General features: G+C 52.2%; 1 protein-coding gene across 1 annotated transcript; it reads right to left on the bottom strand.

Annotated features, from left to right (window-relative positions):
- Positions 1-247: 247 nt before the first annotated feature.
- LOC108640866 (coiled-coil domain-containing protein 81-like) lies at positions 248-6,340 on the bottom strand. The gene is made up of 9 exons (XM_018079422.3): positions 6,139-6,340; positions 4,867-4,928; positions 4,253-4,409; positions 3,762-4,018; positions 2,960-3,045; positions 2,301-2,392; positions 1,955-2,057; positions 856-937; positions 248-430 (listed from the first exon to the last, which is right to left on the bottom strand). Exons 1-9 carry the CDS (start codon positions 6,248-6,250, stop codon positions 248-250), a joined length of 1,134 nt encoding a protein of 377 aa, XP_017934911.2. The 5' UTR covers positions 6,251-6,340.
- Positions 6,341-17,248: the final 10,908 nt, after the last annotated feature.

The raw sequence follows: 17,248 nt of genomic DNA, 5'->3' as shown, positions 1-17,248 counted from the left end.
TCCCTGTCAGTGTCCCCCTGTCCCCTTGTCCCTCTCCCTGTCCCTGTCCCTACCCTCTCCTGCCTCTGTGCCCACATTGCCTTTGCCCCCAGCACCCCGTTCAACACAGGACAAGCTCCAGGCCCATGAGACCCTGGACATCATGGGTTATCCTGGGATACTCTGGGGAAATCCAAGGGGCCGTATCCAGCTCAGGGCTCCACTTTTCCCTCCCACCTCCTCAATCCTCTCTGGCTTTTCCAAACTCTTACTTTGGCTTTTGCCTCCTGCCAAGAGGGGAAGGGGTTTTCATGGTCTCCTCTCCCTGTGGGGACAGGGCAGCTGCCACTCCTGCCACAGCAGCTGCCCTCTTCTTCCTCACCCTCTCGAACTGCCCGGGGGGGGAGGCAGCTTCCTTCTCCTGCCTCCCCTGCTCTGCCACGGGTAGGAACTGTTGTGTGGAGAAAAGGGAGGCAGCTCAGACATTTTGACAACAGTCCAAATCCCATCCCACAGCCTGTGACCCAAGGGACACTTTGGTTTCCTCTTCTCTCCCCCCCCCAAAACCCTTGACAGGGACCTTCTGCTTCTTATGGAAACCTCGACACTCTAAAGACCCAGTTCAGGAAAAAAGCCTTGGCAAGGGCAGCACAGACCACTGGAGTCATTCCCAAGGCCGAGGGGAGGAGCCAAAAGGCATTCTGGAATGAACACATCCAAAGGGATCCTTCAAGCCTCCCTATCCTCAGGGTGGATGCAGCCTTCCCACAGGGACACAGGATGTGATCCCACACCTGTGTCACACACCAGGACACAGGACATGATCCCTCATCCATACCCTGTCCTGGGACACAGGACATGATCCCTCATCCATACCCTGTCCTGGGACACAGGACAGGATCCCACACCTGTGTCACACACCAGGACACAGGACATGATCCCTCCTCCATACCCTGTCCTGGGACACAGGACAGGATCCCGGACCACGTACCGGGACACAGCTCACCTGCCTTCTGGGAGCAAGGACACCAGCTCCAGGTGCTTCCATCTGCTCCACAGCTCTGCCCTTCTGCCCAGAGCTCCCAATAATGGGAGGCAGCAAACTGCAAACACCACAGGAGCACTTTGTCTGAGGAACAACATCCCCCCAGGGTTGTGCCCTCCCAAGATCCCTGTGCATTCCTCCCACCCCATGGGAAGAAGCTGAACATGAGCCAGAGTGTGCCCAGGTGGCCAAGAAGGCCAATGGATCCTGGCCTGGCTCAGGAACAGGGTGGCCAACAGGGTCAGGGAAGTGATTCTGCCCCTGGACTCAGCGCTGGTGAGGCCACCCCTGGAGTGCTGTGTCCAGTTCTGGGCCCTCAGCTCAGGAAGGACATGGAAGGACTGGAGCAGGTCCAGAGAAGAGCAACGAGGCTGGGGAAGGGACTCAAGCACGAGTGCTATGAGGAGAGGCTGAGGGAGCTGGGGTTGTTCAGCCTGGAGAAGAGGAGGCTCAGGGGAGACCTCCTGACTCTCTGCAACTCCCTGCCAGGAGAGGGGAGCCAGGGGGATTGGTCTCTTTGCCCAGGCAACCATCAGCAAGACAAGAGGGCTGGGTCTCAAGTTGTGCCAGGGGAGGTTTAGGTTGGATATTAGAAAGAATTTCTTTCCAGAGAGGGTGCTCAGCCATTGGAATGGGCTGCCCAGGGAAGGGGTGGATTCTCCATCCCTGGAGGTTTTTAAGAAGAGACTGGATGTGGCATCAGTACCATGGGCTGGGAACCACAGCGGGGTTGGATCAAGGGTTGGACTGGATGATCTCAGAGGTCCCTTCCAACCCAGCTGATTCTGTGATTCTATGAAGAGCCAAGTCCTCGTGCCCATGCTGGGATCTGCTCTGGCACAGGCACAGTGGCCAAAGGTGGCAGCTCCTCACATCCACCCAGGAGCACATGGCACTTGGCATTCCCTAGAGCCACTCTCCAGGACTCACCTCCCTCTCTGCCCTCCAGCATCAGCCTTTCTCTTTTCCACATCCCGTATCCGACTCGGAGAAACACGTGGGCGAGAAAGAAGGCGCTGGCCAGGAACATTCCCTGGGGAAGGCAAAGAGGAAGCTCCTCTCAGCTGCACCTCTGGAACACTTTGGACATGAAGGATGTGCCAGCCCTCCTGTCCCAACCCACTCCCCTTCCCTGAGGGCCGTGCTACTCCCTGGAGCTGCCCCACTGCTGCCTTGGGGCCCCAGGTAGAGAAAGGGTGACCTACTGGGACAGCTTTTAGGCTGGAGAGGGGATTCCCTTGAGCATGGAGGAGATCAGTTCTGGGAGGGGATGTACCCGGAGTCAGCTGGTGCTCAGCACTTGTTCCAGAGCTCTGCAGGGAAGCAGTCACAGGATGTGGCTTTGACTTCCCATCCACCTGCACAAAGCTGGAAAGAATGTGGAGACCTCAGTTGGAATGGATGTAGCAGAGTCCATGGCAGCCCCTGGGAAGGAGCTGTTCCCAGCCATCCAGTTTTCCAAATGAGACACAGTAGAAGGAGTGGCAAAACATTTCCCTGGAGCCTCCATCCACAGGGCTCCTCTCAGGCAAGTCTGGGATACCCCTTGTCAGAGGTGCTTTCCAAGGGAAGCAAACACACAGTGACTGGGAGCATCCCAGGCTCTGGGACCTGAGAATATCCCGGGCTCTGTGGCCTCTTGGTTCTCAGTCCCACTCCAAGGAAAGGGAAGGAGATGGTGGAGTTCTGTACCATGGCCCCCAACTGCATCTCCAGGGCACTTCCCACACAGGTGGGAAGGCAAAACGGGCCTTCTTCCCAGGGAATCCACCTGGAGGCACTTCCCAAAGAAGCCAGAATGGGGCAGAGTTCTTCCCACCCAACCTCAGGAGGAGACCAGCAGCAGTAGCACCCAGGGCAGCTCAGCAGGGAGGGGCTGGGACACTGCCCAGCCAGGAGGGAACACAGCCCTGGAACAGGAAAAAAGGGACTCACTGTGGCAACACCAAGACACCTCCAGGAGGCAGCTCGGAAATGTCCTTTTCCATGTGGGCTGTGAATGATTGCCTCAGGTTTGGTGACTGCAACAGGGACAGAGACATGGCAGGGATCCACGGGGAATTTACCCTGCTCAACAGGCAGAAACCTCGCCTCAAACCCGACCACAGCTGCCTCTGTCACCCCAACCCCAACTGCCTCTTTGTCTCCCCAACCCCAGCTCCCTCTCCACCACCCCAACCCCAAATGTGTCTCCTCAACCCCAATCCCTGCTGCCTCTCTCTCACCCCAACCCCAGCTGTCTCTCTGTCTCCTCAACCCCAAATACCTCTCCTAAAACCCAACCCCAGCTGCCCCTCTGTCACCCCAATCTCAGCTGCCTCTCCTCCATCCCAACCACGATTACCTCTCCATCATCCCAATTCCGGCTCCCTCTCCACCATCACAACTGAACTGCCTTTCTGTCACCCCAACCCCAGCTGCCTTTACCCCACCCCATCCCCAGCTCCCTCTCTGCCACCCCCAATCCCAATAGCCCCTCTGCCATCCCAGCCTCAGCTCCCTGTCTGTCTCCCCAGCCCAACTCCAGCTGCCTCTCCCCCACCCTCCTCCTCTGCACCCTGCATCGTGTCCACATCCACCGGCCTCCCCACCACCTTGACCTTTTGGGACACCAAAAGGTGTCTCCAAGCCCAGCACAGCTCCTCCTCCAGGCAGGACCCTCCGGGGGCAGGAGGGCAGGCCCGGTCAGCAGGACCATGGGAAGCTGCCCAAGAGTTGGAAGGTGTGGCAGACCCACCTGGAGCAAACTGTCTGCCAGGTTCTCGGACTGAGCCACCTCCCGGGCCAGGTCCTCGAAGAACCTCATGGCCACGTGCCCCCCTCGGCACACCAGGACGCCGATGTCCTTGAACATGAAGTCGAAGTTCTGCCTGCTGGCCAAGGCCCACTCAAAGACCCTCGTGGTGGCCTTGATGCACATCACGACGGTGGCCTTGGGCACGTGCAGGCGCAGGGCAACCTCGGCACAGACCAGCTCGTCGGCTCTGGAGAGCTCTGGGGAGAAACCAGCCCACGGCAACATCACCCGCTCGGCCCTCCCGGGGTCACCGGCCACTCCAGAGCCACCGACCCTCCCACCAGGAGGACCCAGCAGCACATCTCGTGCCTCCGTGGGCCTGTGCAGTGACTGCCAGGAACACTTCCAAGAGAGCTGCCCAGCAGTACCAGCACCCCTTGGATTTAGGGTGCTGCTGGCAGGGCCCCAGCAGTGTCCAGGGCTCATCTTACCAGGTGCCAGACTGTTCCCATGAGGGAGCTTGTTCCCCACCAGGAATGGCTTGTCCAGGTCGAACTCGGGACTGTCAACCAAGAAACCTTCCAGTTTTCCCTGCCAGATGGGTTTTTTCATGATGTGGATGGTCCCCAGGCCCATCAGCCCGACCCTCTGGAATCAAAGGCAGGTGATAAGCAAGGCCAGGCACTTTTCAGAGAGCAGACAGGGGAAAAGGCTTGTGTGGACTCCACTGAGGGGGATCTGTGGCCTTTCCAGCCCTGCTGCTGCAAGGCCTGAGATGGAGCACTCAGGAGAGCCCTGCACCACAGAGGGTTCCTCACTCCCTGCAGTGTGCAGGACACACAGATCCTGGGAAGGCCCAAGGAGTGCCAAGAGCTGAGAACTGTCAGAGCACTGCCTGGGCTCTCCCACTGGGTGTTCCTCCCTTCCAGCTGTGCTGGAAAAGACTCCAAAAAAAAAGAAATCCAACACTCTCCTGCTAAAGTGCTGCTTGTCTGCTCTCTCCAACTGCCTGGGACACTTAAGCCAGATGAGGAAGGGCCAGGCAGGACAGGGAAGAGTCAAGAAACCCCCATGACCTGAGGGAGGACAAGGAAACCAACCCCACCTTCTTCAGCAGCAGGTCTTGGCGGCAGCACTCGGACACACAGTCCCAAATTTTAGTGATTACTGTTGGAAAAAGAGAAGGAAGGGCCACGTTGAGGTTATGAAGATCATCATTTCCCCTCGCCTTCCTAACCTCACATCCCCTTCTCCACAGGGACTCCTCCTGGGGAAAGCCACCAACACATTTATTACTGGTGACTGGAGTAGCCTCTCAATCAGTGTAGCCTCTAAAATCAAGAATGGTCTAATGAAGGATATCCAAAAGCAATGCAATTTTCTTTCTAATTCAACATATTTTCTGATTCCCCAAAACCCATATCTGTTCTTTCCTCATATTTGCTGATTTGCTAAAAAACATATTTTTTGTTAATTTTGCAGTAAAGTCAAAATCCACAGAAGGGCCCTGGTAATGAGTCACCTTTTCTGAACTTGCAGTGAAGAATTCTGCAGTTCAAACCCTGAAATTGGCACAAGTGGGACTGTTTGAGTGACTGTGGAAACACCAGATGGGAATACCAGGAGAAGAGAGTCAGGAATGGCACATTTGGGCAACTGGGGAGCCAGATGCTGGAGAGCAGCGCCAGGAAAGGGCCTGGGGGTCCTGGTGGTGCCAGTTGGCCCTGAGTCAGCAGTGCCCTGGCAGCCAGGAGGGCCAACCCTGTCCTGGGGCATCAGGGAGGGGATTGTCCTGCTCTGCTCTGCCCTGGGGCGGCCTCACCTCAATATTGGGGCAGTTTGGGGGGACACAATGTCAGGGAGATATTGAGCCATTGGAGAGTGTCCAAAGGAGGCAACACAGATGGGGAAGGGCCTGGATTTGAAGCCGTGTGAGGACACTGAGGGCACTTGGGGTGTTCAGCTGGAGAAGAGGGGACTGAGGGGAGACCTCAGTGCAGTTCCAGCTTCCTGGGGAGGGGCAGGGACTGAGCTCTGCTCTGTGGGGACTGGGGACAGCACCCAGGGAATGGCCTGGAGTTGGGTCAGGGCAGGCTCAGGTTGGAGATTAGAAAGAGGTTCTTCCCCCAAAGGCTGGTTGGGCACTGCCCAGGCTCCTCAGGGCAGTGGGCACAGCACCAAGGCTGCCAGAGCTCCAGGAGGGTTTGGATGATCCTCTGGGGCACAGGGTGGGACTCTTGGGGATGGGTCTGGGCAGGGCCAGGAGTTGGACTGGATGATCCCTGTGGGTCCCTTCCAGCTCAGCATATTCTGTGACCCTGTGAAAAGCTGGGATTATCCCATGGCTCCTGGGCCTCAGGGGACCTCAAGGCCTCACCATCCTTGGAGAAATACACCAGGTCTGGGGACAGAGCAAGGAGGGAGCCAGGAAAGGGCTCTGTCTTGGCTGCAGCTCCTCGTGCTCGAGCTACTCTCCTCCTCCTCTCCATCTCACCATGGCCCCAAACCGGGGCACCAGATCCTGGGAGCAGCTCCCCACGGATGGTCCTAGTCCTGGTTCTAGGGAAGTGGGCATTGGGGTGTTGTCAAGGGAGGCAGAATGTCCCACTGTGACCTCAGTGTGTGGCTGTAGGGCCAGGCTTCACCCATCAAGGGGAAGGAGGCTGCACTTGTCCTTTTGAGGGGTTGCCCCCACAAATATCCCTTTCCAAAGAGTCACCACCCAGCACTGCTGGCCCTCACCTGAGAAGCCCCAGACATGGCAACTTTCTTCCCAGACAAAGGAGTCTGAAAAACTTGGGGGGTGAAAAAAATTAAGTGGGGAAAAACCTCAGCCCCAAACTGAGGTAATTTAAGCTTCAGGAGTCCTTGGTCCTAAGTGGCACTACCAGGGAATGTCTGGAATTGTGGAATCATAAAATGTCCTGAGCTGAAGGGATCCACGAGGATCCTCCAGTCCAACTCTTCTCCCTGCACAGACACCCCAGCAATCCCACCACGGAGCCCCCAAAGTGATAAGAAGGATGCTGGACTCAGTATTTATTTACAGGCAGTTTAGGGGACATGGGGGGACTCCAAAATCTCCTGTCCCTCAAGCCAAAAAACCCCAAAAGAGGCCTCCCAAAACACCCTGGGTGGGGTGACCCCGTACTGGGGCAGGGTCCCCAAACTGCAGCCCCTCCAAAACGTTTGTTGTGCCCCTCCATGATTTTTGGGGTGCAAGGGTGGCCCCTTTTCAGACCTCCCCCCTCCCAGGCACTGGAAGTCAGTGCAGGCATTTTGGGGGGCTGCAGGAGATTGGGGGAGCCCTGGGGGTGGGGGTGTTGGAAACAACAGAACTTTTAAATAATTTTAATTATTTAATTATTTATGTACTTATTAATTTGTTTTAATTATTTAAAACCAAGAGCCCTTCTCCCCAGCCAAGCAAGCCTGCAACCTTTGGCTCTTGGGTGGATTTTGTGGGCCAGCCTGGGTACTCCATGGCAGCAAGAGCTTTCTGTCCTGGCCCCTTTGCTCTGGGAGGAATCTTCAAACGTACGACAGAGATCTCCTTTGATAGCGTCAGGGGAGGATTGAGAGCTGCTGGCAGCCAGGAAAGAAGGGTTAGGTAACACAAGTGGAGAGATTCTGGAGAAATCCAACATGTGGAGGATCAAAAGAAGCAGCCAGGACTTACCTCCTGTGTCCCAGCAGGATGTGGAGAAGAGACAGAGCTGTGGAGAACAGCTTGAGATCCAGCTCAGGGTGTTTGGGAGGTGCTCTGTCTCTCCCCATGTGACTAATGGAGTCTGGGTTTGTGCCTTCAAAACAGATAAAAACAACGACTTTCCTCTTGATCCATCTTGTCAGGACTGTAATCTCACTGGCACAGGAAGCTGTGTGTGCCTGAGAAGCAAGAATTCTGCAGTTTATGGGTTTCCAGTTGCTACTCTACTAAAAAGAATTCAAAAACTGGTCTGCTTATCACACCATTTCACTGTTCACAGGAAAACTGGTGATTCTTCTAAGGAAGGACCTTGACTCTTTTCAGGAAAGCAGCTCGATTAACTAGAAAATGTAAAAGCTTTCAGTTGCTACAGTTTCCCTGATTCTACAGGCAAACTGCTGCAGCACTGCATTTTAAACCCGGTTACCAGCCTGGTCTGCAGGCCAGAGGGATGAATTCTGTTTTCTGTAGGACCCCTCTGAAGTCCAACACCCCTTAAACCTGCTAAACTTTCACACTGGTAAAGTCAACGTTGTCTGCAATTCCAAGTGGGGAGACCAAAGGCAACGCCAGGGAAAACCTGCTCTTGGTTTTCTGTAAAACACCTTGTCTGGAGGTCTGGGAATTGCAGTTGCTTCCTGCCCCCAGGCCAGCAGTGCTTCCAGCATTTATGACAGGAATGCAGGAGAGGGGTTGGGATCTGTCCTTAGAGAATTCTGGCTCTCAGGATTTCCAGGCTGATGCTGTATTTGTATGTCCTGGACTGCCACGGGAACACATCCCAGAACAAACTGCTAAAAGATACTGAAGTTGCCATTTCAGCCACCAGCTGGCCCTTGATAATGGCAGGGCTGGTGGTGGTTCTGGGGCTTTTCCTTGCCAGAAGTCACCCAAGTCCAAGGAGGAAGATAAACACCCTGTTGTCAGACTGGAGGAAGTTGGGTCACGAGTTCCATAACTGCCCAAACCTTGCAAACAGCCCAATGAGAGAGAACAAAACAGTGAAATGGCTCCTCTGCCTTCGATTCCTCCTGGTTATCCGTGTCCCCAGTGCCACTGACAGACCCTTCTGCAGCCCTGCAGTGAGCTGAGAGCAGAGGCACGAATTCCAAGTGGAATGGCCAAACCCTGTTCTCCCACTGCCAAGGGGGAGCAAGGGAGGGAATTGTCCCTGCAGGCCCTTCCTAAGTGCTGTGCTGGGGTGAACTCCTCATGTTCAAAGGGAAGGGAGATGGAAGGAGAGGGAAAGCTCCTTCTTTTGCCTGGGTCACTACAACAAAGCCTTATCACAAACGGGCTGGTTGCAGCGAGTCCCACTCCCTGTGCACTGCAAACACACCTTCCAGCTGCAGGGGCTGATCCCTGTGAACTCACCCTGAGTTAACACAAACCTCTGCCCTCAGAGTCACTCAGGAGCCCATCTGCAGCTTGGTCATTAACACAGATTTCCTTGCAGCCCTCAGACACTGCAGTTCTAAGTTCAAGAGCCGTGTTCTCCACAATCAGCAAAGTCACCAACATAATTTTCCTTGGAAGTCAGTGCTCCATTGCAGTCCTTGGCTTATCAAACAGAGCCTAATCTTGTATTAAACACTGGTAAAAAAACCCACAAAACAGTCCCTGCATTAAAAAAGTTGCTCTTCCTCTGTTACTTTTTCTTGTAGTTGAGACTTTTTGTTCCTTTGACCTTCAGGTTTGTGCTGCCCTATGAGTTATTTACCAGCACAAAAAAGAGTTCTTAGCAGTTTCTTTTCCTTAAGAAACCTGAAATCTCAATGGAATAACTTCAAAAGTAAGTGCCTGGACCCCGATTTGCTGCTGAGGGGCACATGGAGCCATCCTGCTTTGCCACATTAAGGCAAAGCACAACGTGGACTTGAAGAGACAGAATTAAAAAATTGGAAATAAAACCTGTGCAAAGGGGAAACTTAAATATAATCCTGAAAGCAGGAACATCAAATCAGTCGATGTGATCAGAACAACACAAATGCAGAGGAAATCAGCCTGGAATCCAGAAGCTTCAATGCAAGGTAGGATTAATTCTGAATATAAGCCTTGCATCACACTCTTGTGACTGTCAAAAGCAGACATGAAAAGAGACTGGTCTCTGCCAACTTCTGGTTCATTTGCATCAGAATTCTCTATAGCCCAGTGTTATTAACTTCTTCTTTTCATGTATTCAACTGCCTTGTATTCTGCAGATGCTCAGATCACAGATGCATTTGAAAACCTCCCCACTCAGCCCCTTTGTTTTAGTGCTCAGAAAGGTGCTGCAGATATCCTTTGCCTTTGCACAAGAGGAAACACACCTGACCAAATACCCCTCACCAAAGAACAGCCTGCACTGGAGTTAAATGATCCTTTTCTTCCTTGAAAAAAAAAGCGGGGTAATTTTTCAGATAAAAGAATGACACACACTCAGACCTGCTTTTCCAATGGGTGAAACCACTGATCCTGCTCCCTCCTGAGAGTGACCGTGGCCCCAGGGGAAACCTCTCCTTTCCCCAAAACACTGCACTGCAAAAAGGACCAGAAAAAAGCCCTGCTCTGCTCCTGGAGGGCTGATTTGTTCTCATGGTTACTGACTGGCTTCACTGAGGCACCAATTTATTTTCCCTCTTCGTTCACAGATGATTTTCCTAATTAGATGGTCAGGCAGCTATTTACAAAAAAAAACCCCAGCAAAATCATCAGAGTATCATCCAAAATAACATTGGTGTGTGTTGCCCTCACCCACCAGACCTGTCTGCACCTCATTCCCCCAGGTAACCACCTCTCAAAGTCACTGTTTCTTTTTGAACCCAGCAGATTCGGGTTTAGTTTCCTGCAAATCCCAGTTTCTTCCTCTACAAACTTTCCTGTCCTGGTAGCATCCCCCACTCACCATCACAGATCCCAGGGCTGGTCCCAAATCCTGCCTTCCCTTCCTGTTCTGTCCCTGAGCATTCATTCACCTGCTGGGAGACAGCAGGGCACTTATTCAGAGAACACTCAGGTCAGCGTTCACAGATCTGGGACTGAACAACCCCCAGGCACGGGAAAGGAGCACTTGGTGATGGGTCAGGGGGTCACTCACTGCTCTGCCCCAAGGCAGGGGGGATTTTATCCATGGTATGTCCAGCAGACACCCCTCAGGGCTGGTCAGAGGTGCCACAGCCCCAGGAAGGCACACACAGCCCTTGGGATGGGGGACTTCACTCCAGGACAGGACAAGCTGTGTCTGTCCCCAGGCCAGGGGCACCCAAATTAGGTAGAAGGTGCAACTGCTGCTCCTGCTGCACCCCTTAACTCTGCTCCAAACCCCACCCAGACCCAGGCAGTTCTTGGGGTGTCCTGTGCAGGGCCAGGAGCTGGACTCGATGGTCCTGATGGGTCCCTCCCAGCTCGGGCACACTGTGTGATTCCCTGATCCCCTGGAAACCAGGGCAGAGCTGCTGTAAGAACTGCAGCAGTGCCCTCTAGTGCTCCTGGCACCGGGCAAAGCTCATAACTGAACGTTTTAATGAAGCCCAGAAGGTTTTCAAGCCCCAAAGGGGAACCTTCCTGAGCTCAGTGACACTGCTCCCCCCAGCCCTGGGGCCCCCCAGCCAGCTCAGCTCAGTTCTGTCTTTCCCAGTCAAGTTCCCTGCAGGTAACTTTGAGGTCAGTCTCCTTTGGAGCACACAGAAGGTTGGGTTTACTACTCCTTTACACACTGGCTGTAAAGATTGAGTAGCACAGAAGAAATAGTAGCTCCCCCTCATCCTTCATGTCTATAAATAAGTGCAGGTTCAGGAAAGCAGCACATTTCACCAGGCACTGAGGAGAGACATGGCAGGAGTTTGTATTGAAGGTTTTACAAAAATATTGTCTATAACAGTATTCCCTAAAAACAGCAGCTGTAAATCCCCAAACCCCTGTGAAATACCAGGTGCTCTGGGGGGAACATTCCTTGATACAATTGGGAAAATCACAGTGTTTGCTGCCCAGCTTTCATCAAAGTGGCCTCTTACCACAGGCTCTGACCTACTACACACCATAAAACCACTGAAGACCAGCTGCCATTCCCGTATTTTGGTGCCTCCTTTGCCCTTGGGCCACACCTTGGTGTTGCAAAGCATTTGGGATCACTGGGACCAGTCCCCAGGCTAAACTGGGCACCAGCACCAGGTGGCAGCAGAAGCCAAAGGCTGGTTCTCTGGAGCCCCCAGACACGTTGGGCTCCCTGCAAACTCCAGGTTTGCTCCAGTATCCAGCACCACAGCAGACTGGGGGCTGTTCTCATGCTCCTCGTGGGAAAATATCGTGCAAAAGGAGGCAAATCCATCAGTTATTGATCGGTTATCCATGTTCCCCACTCTGTACTGTGTGTGTACAAACGTGCCAGCACACACAAAAGTCACAGCTAAAAAGCTCCTGCTGAACTTTAGGGACTTGCTCCCTACATCTCATATTTTATAAAATATTATTCTGTTAGAAATATATAATTTTATATATTATTTTATAAAAAAACTCGTAAAATACACCTGGAAGTTCAAGCACATTCTGTCAAACATCAGTTATCGTCGGTGACCAGAAACCAAACCACTTAGATGTCATTAACCTGATAAGTCATTACACAGTTGTGACTGCAGGGCCAGAAGTCAGACCCCAAACGTCCTCCAAGCCCAGGAAAAGCAGGATTTCATGTTCACACATGGCAGAGGCTCCAATTCCCAGCAGCTGAAGAGTCTGGGCCTGAGCACTCATGCAAGGAAAGCTCCTAAATAATGCACAGCACTCCTGTGAGTTAGTGCTGAAGGCACAGGCTCTGTCAGCATCCCCAGGGGTTGGATTCCAGCAGCAGCAGTGCAGGGAGCTGTCCTGGCAGGCTGGAATACAAATTAGAGTCACTTCAGACTGTTTCAACAGCTCTGGGTTAATAATGGGAGCTGCTGGCTTTGTGACATGGAGAAGGAGGGGAGCAGGGGAGAGATCCAAGCCACTCTCAGATGGGATGCAGCTGCCCAGTTACGTAATTTTTCAGAGCCCAGACAATCATTTTATGGCCTGGCCTCCCTCCAGAGCTGGGTGTCCACACTGCACAGCATTAAAGCCTCCCCAAACAACCCCAAACTGGCTTAGAGATCCCTGGGATGTGAGTGCAGAGGATGAACTCGGCCAAACACAGCTCCAGGATCATCCCTCTACCAGAATAAACTGCAAAATTAGGGATATTTGTGCTCCCTCTGGCTCACACCCAAAGGCACCACAGTTAAGGCTTCCTCCCACAGTGTGTCCTGCTCCCCCCACCCTGACCCTGCTGCCATCACCTCCTGGGGCTCCCTGGGGTGGTTCTGCAGGTGATGGGAAGTGCCCAAATCCCTGGGATGTGGGGCAGGAAGGGAAGGGCAAAGGAACCCACGTGTCCCTCACACAGAGCTGCAGCTCAGGGGCTCTCACTCACCAGCACAGGACAAGGGAAAATCCCAGCAAAGTGGAGGAAACTCCTTCCCCACAGGAGTGTGATGAAATCCTTTGGGAGCTTTTGCCTTTTTAGCTGGAGAGACAAGTAAGCATTGAATGGTCAAGGTGGCAAAGGGCATGCAGAGGTCTGACATGGAAATGGTTCAGATCAAGAGGCTTCTTTGCAAACCTCACCCTGCAAAAGCAAGTGAACTGCTGCTCCTGCCAGTGCTGCTGCTTGCCCTTCAAAACATGAACAGGGAGGTGAAATAGTGTATTAGTAAGTTAAACTATTCAGAATCAGCATGAGGGCAGGGAGGTTTTGCAGTTCTCAGCAGTTGTACCACTCACCTTAACGCCTGTTTTGCACCACAAACTGTACTTGAGGAGGCTGGTGGAAGGGCAGAGACCTGACAGAGTAATTTGGGCTCTAGGGGCAAGGAGGATGCAGCTGATACACTGCAAAACAGGCCCAAGGGTTTTCATTTATATTTTTCAGTGGAGAACGAGAAATCAGCCCTGTTAATTCAGGCTTTACAGCTTGGAGAGGAACTTCCACTTGCAGAGGATCAGAGCTGAGGTCAGGGGCTGCCTGGCTCCTATCTGGTATTTCTGGTGAAGTTACTCGTGGTGCACAGAGCTGTGACAGGCTTCAAAGAACAGGAATGATCCTTTTGCTTATGAAAGTTTAACCTCCAATTCTGATAAGCTGTTCCTTGAAGTCTATCTGTAATTGCTCCATTTCCTGCCAGCACGTCTGATGCTATCACTTGATTGAAGGAAGCCATGGGAGGAGGGAGATAGAACAGCTCGACAGAGTCAAGTTTTTAATTCCAACATCACTTTTTAGAGCTGCCACTGAACCAGCCTGGCCAGTGCATCTCCCTCATTTTCCACCATCTGAGTGTTCTTGGCTCTTTGGCCTCCCTGTAAGAACTCAGTCATAACTCATTCCCTGGGCAACTCTCACCCACTTCCCGACAGCAGGAACCTGGGACGAGACTGGCCAAGCTTTTCAGAATGCAGTGGGTTAAACACATGCCTGATGCAAGAGGCAGATGAAATATAGAATTGTTCAATTAAGTGCTGCAGTCATCCTTGGCAAGGCTCCCAGATCTCTCATTAGTGCAAACTGGTGTCCATCACTCCCAGAGCTGTCACTCCTTGAATACTTATTGTTCATTCAAGGCTCGGATCCCCAGCAGGCAAAGAACAGCAGCTATTTCATCACTTAAACAGCTCCTGTGCTCCAAAAGAAAACCTGCAGGGGCCTGAAGGGCCCAGAGGAAACGTGGTGCTCTTAAGGGGAGCTCAGTGTCTCACCTCAGGACTCCTCCCCTCACCTGTTTTTTGTTGCTTTCAGAAAGAAACCAGTGCTAAATTCTCCAACACAAGAAAACCACAAAGGCTGATTTCTCAGTGGCTCCAGGAGGTGGATGGCCTTCGGCTCCAGCAATCCCCCAACTGCCACTTTAATTCTTCTACTGCCACAAGGTGGGATGAACTTTGTCCCCTCGAGCCCTTCTGAAGAAGATAAGGGGAGGTGAAAGACCCTCTGGGTATTCTGAGCACCTTCAGTGCACAAGAGAACACAGAGCAAAAAACCTTGCAGTTATAAAGCCTGAGGAATTTTAACTGTCAGATGTTGTCTTGTCTTGCTCTTCCCATGGGATTAAGCAACAGCTTGAGGGAGCCAAGGATCAAATGTGATTATTCCCATTGGACCTTGTTTCAGTTTTGCTTGTAATATCACAGAAAGTAAATCAATAAAACAAAGATAAGGAATCTATGGTGGAAGATCCATGGAAGTTGAGATAAATACATGCAGTTACGTGTCATTCCAGTGTGACTCACTGTGCCAAGCACCAGCCAGGGGAGAGAAGGAGCTGCTGCTGCTCCTCACTCACCAGGAATCCTTCTTGTACAAAGGAGACAAAAACTACACATTAGAATTCTACAGATCTTAAAATACATCCATTTTTATAAACAAGGACTTGGGATTTCTGTGCTGGTTCTCCCCCACACCACAGTGAGGATCAGGGCAGCCCTCATTCCCATGCAGGAAGGCAGAGGTGCTTCCCTGCTGGACAGCACTGGGATCACAGTGATCTCAGCATGAACACCCTGTCCATCAAAATATCTTCATTAGTGACTCCAGCTCCCAATTCCTACTTAGAGCAGAGGAGGAAGGCTGGGAAGAGCGAGGAGTTGGGATCAGAGCTGTGACAGTGTGTCAGAAATACTGAGAGGGAGCTCAGAAATACTGGGGGAGACAAGCAGGGAATTACTGAGGCTCTTCATCATCTCCATCCTCTACTTCCTAACCAAGAGCTGGATTTGAAGCTGTCCAGCAGACCCTGCTCCAGGCACCAGTGGCTATTTTTAACCTCTCCATCCCCACTGGCTCAAGCTCCTACACGAAACACTAGATAAGAAAATCCCTGTTAAAAGTAAACAGGAGGAAAAGCCTGGTTTGTTTGCAAGGCTTTATGGAAAAACCACAACATCCTCAGTGGGCTCTGGAGACACAGGGAGGGGGGTTTCCATGGACCAGGAACTCAGCCCAGGCTGCTCTGTCACGCCCGTTTGCTCTGCTCTGAGCACCCATTTCCCGGGGTTTTCCATGTTTTCCACCACCAGATGGAGCTGCCCCATGTGTGCTCCCAGAGTGTCACTACCTCCATCCCTTTCGACCAGACTTTCCCCTCCCTTATCTCCTCTGCCGTTTGAAACATCTGTGACATCTCCTTTGGGCACTCCCAGCTCCCCAGATGACTCCCCACCTCTCAGGGTCAATCACGTCTCATGCACTCAGCTCCAGCAAATGGCCTGATGAATAATTGAGGGAGGAAGATTCTCTTTGTTCTATTTTATGACAAAAACTGTCTTGGGTTGGAGGCAGGAATTACTTGAATGAGTGTCGTGCAGGGCCTGTGTTTCCAGAGGGTGAGTTTTTAGCAGCCAGCTCTGAGCAATGAGAAGCTCACCCAGGTTTTATTCACATTTCTGTTTTTCCCAGCTAAGTGGTAATTTTACAAACACTGACTAACTATCTCATACATGCTTTAAAAGTACTCCCTGGAGACCTTTTAGCATTGACATTTGAAGAAAAAGCTGAGTAGGCAGTTGCAGAATAATTCAACTTGGCTTTCCTTTAACGAGCATACTTTGAATGGGCCCAAATTATTAAAGAGAACATCAACTCCTGATCTGGGATCCCACAGTTTGTTAATATTTGAAGCTTTCCTGCTTCCACTGAACTGATTTAAGCCCCAGAGCAAGTGGTACATGAGGAAATGACCCTGGTCTGCATGAAACATGCCCAGGGCACAGGCTCAGGAGGCAGCAAAGCACAGCTCCAACCCCGTGGGCAGGCCAGGAATGTGCCAGTCCTGCTCCAGCCCCGGCCAGGAACTGCACATTGTCCCAGCAGCTTCCTGGAGAGAGGCTTGAACCAGAGCAGTTCAGCCTGGAACTGCATCCAGCCACCAATGGGGGGGGCCCAGGAGCTTAGAGACACTTTTCAGCCCAATTTGGGGGTTCCTGGGGTTTATGGGGACCCTTTATCACCCCAATTTGGGGATCCTAGGTGAGGGAAGGACCCTTTTCACCCCGAATTTGGGGGTCCCGGGGTGTTTTCTGGGACCCTTCTCACCCTGGATATGGGGGTCCAAGATGTTAGGGGTGAAAAGGGTCCCCCAAAACACCTTGGACCCCAAAACTGAAGGTGAAAAGGGTCCCCAACAGCCCCTGAGACCCCAAACCTGGGCGTGAAGGTCAGGATCAAAGCCCTCATTCTCTCACCTCAGAGACTGATGGAACATTCTGGTTTACCAGTGGACCCCTGGATAAAGGGAATTCCCACAGGACAGGGCCATTTGGGGCAGGAGGGACAGGGAATGCACTAAGCCTTCCCCTTTCTGGAAGAGTGAAACTGAAATCTATGGTTTAATTTTTCCAAACTTTCTCCTACAGCCCCAACACAGAACAAACTTAACTGTTCACATCCTTTGGAATTATGACACAGTGGAGTGTAAATCCAGCTCAGATCCACCAGGAACCCACGTTTAAATCACAGGCAGACTCTGAGGATGATATGAAGAGAAGGAACACAGACCATCATTGTGCAGAAACAGCCAACTGCTGCTGCAACTTGTTCACCAGTCCCTCCTTTTCTTCTGTCCCCTCTAATCTGAACTCATGGTTACACCTCCACTACAAAGTGTTAATCACAAAACCACACGGGATCCTGACTCGCCTCAGACCAAGTCCCACAGAACTCAGCATGGGTGACAGGTTTTATTATTCTTTATTTACTCTGCCACTTCCCAGAACCCAGATTATTCTATTTTTA

Source organism: Manacus vitellinus, unplaced genomic scaffold (assembly GCF_001715985.3).
Source record: "Manacus vitellinus isolate BGI_N305 unplaced genomic scaffold, ASM171598v3 scaffold_46_pilon, whole genome shotgun sequence".
Classification (NCBI taxonomy): Eukaryota; Metazoa; Chordata; class Aves; order Passeriformes; family Pipridae; genus Manacus; species Manacus vitellinus.
The sequence above is the reverse complement of the archived record's forward strand: the minus strand, read 5'-3'. Positions and strand labels throughout refer to the sequence as shown.